Below are 6,747 nucleotides of genomic sequence, written 5' to 3'. Positions count from 1 at the left end.
ATGGTACTGGAGATTTTTAAAAAAACATACTATAATCATCAAATATTTTCGCAATCGTCTACCTCACCTCCTTCGCCTTTTAATTCTGTACAAAATTGAATTGTATAAGTTATGAAGGTTTCATGCTCCTGCTTATTTATTCAGGTTGATGATGGCAAAAAATTGTAACAATGGCCACTTTGTTGACAATTGTAGTTTTCCCTATAGCATCCACCGAGTTGACCAAACATTCGAAGGTCAGAGATTTTATAGGGAACGGATAGGCACAATGGGAAAGTCTGGCCTATTATCACGCAATCTAACAAATTGTTGAAAAGTATGTATTATTTCTGTCTGTTGCATACTTGTCACCTGATCAATGGTTGCAGATTGACATTTATATCAGTCTTAAGCCTGATAAATATAAAGGTGTTTACATTTTGCTATCCGTATATTGTTTGGATAATTAAAGTAAGTCACTTTAATGTTATCTTTGTTCAGAAATTCGTCATTAATTAAATTTTACCATCAATAAATTAAAAATTATCACTAATCATGATCTGCTGCAGTCTTTGGGACGATGGTTTAAGATTGATATTTCCATTTAACTATTTCTACCGATAAGTTTATACATATTGTTAATTAATACATAATATTGTTTGCATTTCATTTGAATTAAAGCTATTTATAATTTATTAATAATCGGAGATTTGTCAATCATAATTTAGTATATAAATTAATTTTATCATTAAAAAGTTTAATGTTAACATTCACTTGGGGCTTCAGCTCCTGGTCGCTCATTTGAACACCCTCCGCTGATTGCTTAGCCATTATTTTTTGTTTCGTGGAAGCAGATTGTTATACCGAAACTAAAAATTATTCAATTAAACTGTTCAAAATGTTTTATTCTATTAATAGATCTTTGCATAAAAAGTAAACCAAATAACTTTGTTTACCATTACAACTTCATCTTGAATTTTTAATTTTCCGTTATTATAAAAAACTATTAAATATTTTTCATGAAAGAGATTATATAGCAATAGTGGGAACTGTTAATCCCTAATATTTCTTTGCAATTTTGAATAATTAATTTGCAATAACTACTTTAATTATATTTGAAGATCATTGAAATCTGATTTCGAGAGAAACGAATTTCAAGATGTGAGAATTTTCAGAAGCAAGCATTGGATTGAAATCGTTAAAAAAAAATATGCACAAATTTCACAAGCTTTTATTTATGTCACTTAAAATTTAAAAAAAAATAATTTACAACTTGATGTTGAAAAAAAATTGGAAAATTGCGTTGGTCAAGAGCCGTTTTTACCTAAAAATTCTTTATCTCCTCACTCGTATTCTTATACTTTTCATTGTGCTTTATTTGTTCTCCTTGTCTATGAGTGGACAAAAAACCGCTTTTCCAGTACAGTCAATCTTCACTTCGTAACAACTCTCGAGGAGAACAGATTATTATTAATTTGTCAAAACTTAGTAATCTTCAAAATGCAATATATGGCGATCCAATTATTCTTTTCGTGAAAAATGGTCACAAACCTTTCTTCCCCCTTGATCTTCATCCTTATGACGAAATACACAAAAAGCAAAATTATCATTAAGGGGTACAAATTTTCGATTGTTATCCTGACTTACGGGAGGAGCCCACCCTGAGATGGTAAAATATTAACGTTTTTCTTGAATTTTTTTTAAGTAATAGAGACAATGCAGAGACTTCTTGTTTTTTTATGTTATTTAGCTACAATTTAAGTCTATTTAAAAAAAATTTCTTTTACAAAATAATAAAAAATAAGTTGGTGGCAGCTCTGTGTGTGGCTGGTCATCAAAAAGTAGCACCTCACTGGCCTCATGGATTTAGAAGTCCTGAAACATAGGAAAACGATTTTGCTCAGATTTTTTGAAACATAAAGACATTATCTAAAAAGTAGCTTAGCGGTTTTTTGATATTCGCAAAATTAGCAAAATGGCGGCAACTTAAAAAAAAAGTTAAGTTTTTCATTAAAAAATATTCATTAAAATACTAATATAAAATTGAAATATAAAAATATCAATATTATCCTGCGCTACTTTCTAAAGAATATATTTTTACGTAATTCAAAATAAAGAACAGCTTATTTCGTTGTATAGATCATGAGAAAAACGTTAGGCCCGGTCAAAAAACAGCGTTTTGAGAAAAACGTGTTTAAAGTTTTGACTTACGGTAGGGAAAAACATTTAATTTCATATAAAAAAAGGTCAATAAATGAAATGCCTACAATAAGTTTCTATATACAGTCAACAGAATGGATGAGCCACAAAAAGAATGTCGCCCCTCCTAATCCGGCCGAGCGGGTCTTTCTACCTGCTTAGTGACGACTCTCTATTTTCCTATTTAACTTCCAAACGAAGTTAGGTACCGAGAAATCATTTTAGACAGACATTAGGAAGGATACAAAGATTCGAAAAATGCAATAAAATGCAATAAAATATTCAGGGTAGGGTCCCCCCTTAACTATTCAGACCATATTACCCAAATTGCGGGTATTCCTTATATTTTGGGGGTCAGAAATTCTGATCCGTCGGGAAAAAAATGTTTCTTCAGAGAAAATACATTTTCGTGTCTAATTTCGTAACTTAAACTATCGTTAACTCATTGAGCCGTAAAACGTGAAGATCCGATCGTTAGATCAAAAGTTATGTAGGGTGGTCCGTTTATTTTTTGCGCACTGTTGGTTCGTTAAAATCAAAAAGGAGTTCACATTTCTAAACACAAGTAATCGATAAATTTGTTTTTAAAGTTTTAACTCTTTCGAATACTTACTGTGAACTCAGTCGAAAATTAACTTCATTAAAAAATTATTGAGAACTATTTCAACAATTCTATGATTTATTTAAATGCTATTATTACGCATGAGCACTGTGAGCGAAGTATACAATTCATATAAAGTACGTATCTGTATTTTTTCTGTTTTAAATACTGCAACAAAAATTTGTGTTTTTAGAAACGAATAATTTGATATGCACTAATCACATAGATGACGAAAATTATCCTTAGTCATTGTTAGATCAAGAGTTTCAGTTCCGTTCCAGTTGGGCAAACAATGCGATATTTTCGTGGTTTTTCTTTTCGCGAAACGTAGAGGCTCTCAAATTTCTGTCACGAAATCTTCTGAGATAGTATTTGTCTCAATACTGTCTTCTGAGTTAGATCCAAAATTACAAATCATAAAATATGAAAGTAATTGTCTTCTTGATGGTAATTAAAAAATGGAATAGATTTTAATTAAGGGTAATTTCGTTTCATATAAAAAAATAAGTAAAAATTAGCATAGAAATAGTGAGGAAAAATTAGTTAATGCATCTAGTCCATTATGGGAGATTTTGAAATATTAGCTATGCTTAAAACTTGGCATTGATTAAACATTATGATAGTTTTATTCTATTTCCTTGATAAAATAAAGATGATTATAATATAATTTCAAACTTTCAGTGCTGTTTCCCTTATTAATAAATTACAAAATTTATTTTTTAATAATTTTTGAATTATTATTTTATTATATTTTTATTATTTCTCTGCTGAAATTTAATTTTTAGTTTTTAGCATGAAATTCATCATGAAGCTTAAGTTTGATGCACCTTCAACTTTTATTTTTAGGAACTATCCATTTGCAAAATATTTTTTAAATACCATCCTTTAATAAATATTTTCAGATTCCATTTATAGAAAATTAAGTTAGAAAAGTATGCACAGCTTGAGTGGGACTCACAAATTTATATTTAACTTAAGGAAAAAAAACTTTATCGAAATCTAAGGACACTTGGCAGGAAGATGGGATTGTAAACATCAAAATTGGTTTATTGCCTGATGAATCAAAAGATCACCTTTCGGCTCTTCTCTTTTTCTTAGTACAGCAATCAAACACGGTTTGATCTCTTTCATTCCGCCTTCATCGTAAGTGATTAGACAGATTTCAATAATGCTTGCTTCATTCTGGCTTAAATGTTAATTTGGTTACCCTAACTTCAATTGAAAAAAAAAAAATCTGAAAATATATAATTTTGGTGATCTTGTAAATTTCGCCGTGGCTACAACAAATTATAAGAATTTTCATTTCCTTACCCATTGAGGTATAAAACTGAGCATTTTCTTTGAAAATTTCATGATGAATTATAGCGGTATTTTTGTAAATTTAACTTTAATCCATTGCATTTTTAAATTCCGTATCGTTTCGGGACAGTCAGATCTTGTTAATGTGTATTTCATTCTTGTTGGTTAAAGAATTTCTATATTTATGCGTTCCAAAATTCGGAGATTTGGACTGGGAACAGATTTGGAGTTCACGGGCAATAATTTAAAGACAGTTGCATAAGATAATTTTTGAATATGTTCCATTTTCCATCATGAAATTTTGTGATTTTGTGGACAAAGAGAAACGTTATTCGCAATATTGAAAATGAGTAATGAACTTACTTTCTGAACTTATTGTAGGGTAAATGTTTCTAATGTACGAAACTCTTTTTGAAATTGATATTATAGCATAATTATTATTGTTATTATAATATCTAATGTAGATAGGACAGGTGTAAATCATTAGACAGCGGCAAAATTTTCAAAACTCAAAAACAGTGCAGTGCTATCTCAAAAAATAAAAATTTTAAGAGAACTGCAAAATCCAGTGGGATAGTGTCAAGATTGTACCTGAAGTTTGATCCTAGGTGTACCTCGAGTCTGTACCTAGAGTCTGAACTGTATATCGAGTCTAAAGTAAGGGATATGGACTTATTTTTTTATTAATAGTACGTCGATATAGTTGTTATAATGCATCTTTGGTATAACGAGTGAATAAAGGAAAAGAGCGAGAGCCAAAATTAAGAAACAAATTGAATAGTCAGCATACCAGTGAATGAGCGAATTACTAAATAGAAAAATCAATTTATCAAAAATGATAAAATAGCTCATAAAATCGTAATTTGTTTGTACGGTAGTCGAATACACTAATTACTCCTAATTTCTTTTCTTAAAATACACATCGATTATTAAAATGTTACTTTTATTTTTAGATGCTAAATCGTTATGTGTTTGTTGGATAAACAACCAAGAAAAACAAGGCCAAAATGCAGCGGAACAGCAAATCATTTGACGTTCCACCTTTGGAGCCAAAAATTGAACAAGTGGTACCACCAAAGAAAAATAAATTCTCAGTTTTCAAAGGACTTATTTTTGCCATGTTATCGGGCGTGTTTTACTCATCAGCTGCTGTTATAGTCAAACAGATGAAAAGCTTACATCCTGGCCAGCTAGCAGTTTACCGTTTCGTGGCAATCCTAGCAATATCTCTACCAGAAGCTGTCAAATGCCGTAAAGAACTTTTTGGTCCAAAAGATTATCGTTTCCTTCTCGTTCTTAGAGGCATATTCGGTGCAACGAATCTTTTCCTCAATTTTTTAGCCTTCCGATACTTACCTTTAGGTGAGGCAGCTGTAATTATATTCAGTGTTCCTGTTTTTGTCACGGTGGCTGCGAGAATCTTTCTAAAAGAACCTTGTGGAATGTTCCAGTCCATAACAGTCGTCCTCACAGTAATTGGTATAATATTCACAGCCAAAATCCCATCTCGTCTTTCAAGCAATCCCGTTGTGTATTCAAAAGAGTTTATCTACGGCATCATCGCAGCAGTTGCTTCACTTCTCTTCAGCACTTGCAGATTCATTGTCCTTCGTAAAGTTAAAAGTGTTCATCATGCCATTATAATGTTCAACTTTGGATGGGTGGCTGTTATAGAAACTGCCTCGCTTACAGCTCTCATTGGAACTTTCCAATGGCACGAATGTGGCTTGCAAGGTCTGTTTATCATTCTCCTTGGCTTATTCAGCTATGCCGGGCAGACTTTATTGACTATGGCCTTACAGTGCGAATTAGCAGGTCCAGTATCCACCATGAGAGCTGCTTCTGACATAGTTTTGGCATTCCTCTGGCAGACGTTCCTATTTCATGACATTCCTGATATTTTCAGTATTGTTGGTGCTGTTTTGGTTGGATTTTCAGTTGTCTTTGTTGGGTTAAAGAAATGGGTATCCTCTTTACCCGAGGATTCTTCGAAGCTTAAATATTTAAAGTGGATGACTAAGTAAGAACGGAAGTGTCTGTAGTTCTCATTGTATAGTTTATATAAAATTATTTCATATGTTAGCATTGCTTACTTTTTTAAGAATAAAATATCAAATGATGACTTGGATTTGCTTGAGTATTGGAGTTTTCTATAATAAATCTTGATTTAGTTTGATCGTTTATGTGTCGTTAGAGCTATACTAAGGAGTTATTGTGGTGTTTTCAAAGAAAAATTTGTTAAATTGTTAATATAAAAGTTTTACGAACTTTTTCCATTTCTGGATAGCTGATATTATTGTCATATTTGATTTTTCCCTTATCTAAATAATATTTCCCCCTATTCTTCCAAGAAAATACCTTTTCATGAAAGGAAATTTCCCTTTAATATCAAAGATTGTTCATCTAAAACACATGATCAGGGAAAAGGAAATCCGATCAGACTTCCAGCCTTTATCTTAGGAAATCGAACCCCAGCCCAAACTAGGGAAAAACAAGGACGCTATCTATTATACAATCTGGCTGACTAAAATTATAACAGTGCTCTTACGAACACTTTAAAGCCAAAACCTTTTCACGACTTTTTAAAAAAGCGAGACTATTTTAAAGGTTTTGCATACAATTTAGGGTTTTGGTTCTAAACTGTTGTTCCGTGAATTTACGACAGAACG

The 6,747-nt window shown here is 31.5% G+C and overlaps 1 protein-coding gene across 1 annotated transcript; it reads left to right on the top strand.

Annotated features, from left to right (window-relative positions):
- Positions 1-243: 243 nt before the first annotated feature.
- On the top strand, positions 244-6,206 carry LOC107437278 (solute carrier family 35 member G1-like). Its single transcript, XM_043055685.2, has 2 exons — positions 244-450; positions 5,032-6,206. Exon 2 carries the CDS (start codon positions 5,086-5,088, stop codon positions 6,100-6,102), a length of 1,017 nt encoding a protein of 338 aa, XP_042911619.1. The 5' UTR covers positions 244-450; positions 5,032-5,085; the 3' UTR covers positions 6,103-6,206.
- The last annotated feature ends 541 nt before the right edge of the window (positions 6,207-6,747 follow it).

Source organism: Parasteatoda tepidariorum, chromosome 2 (genome assembly GCF_043381705.1).
Source record: "Parasteatoda tepidariorum isolate YZ-2023 chromosome 2, CAS_Ptep_4.0, whole genome shotgun sequence".
Lineage (NCBI taxonomy): Eukaryota > Metazoa > Arthropoda > Arachnida > Araneae > Theridiidae > Parasteatoda > Parasteatoda tepidariorum.
Note: the sequence above shows the minus strand (reverse complement) of the source record. Positions and strands in the feature narration are given on the sequence as shown.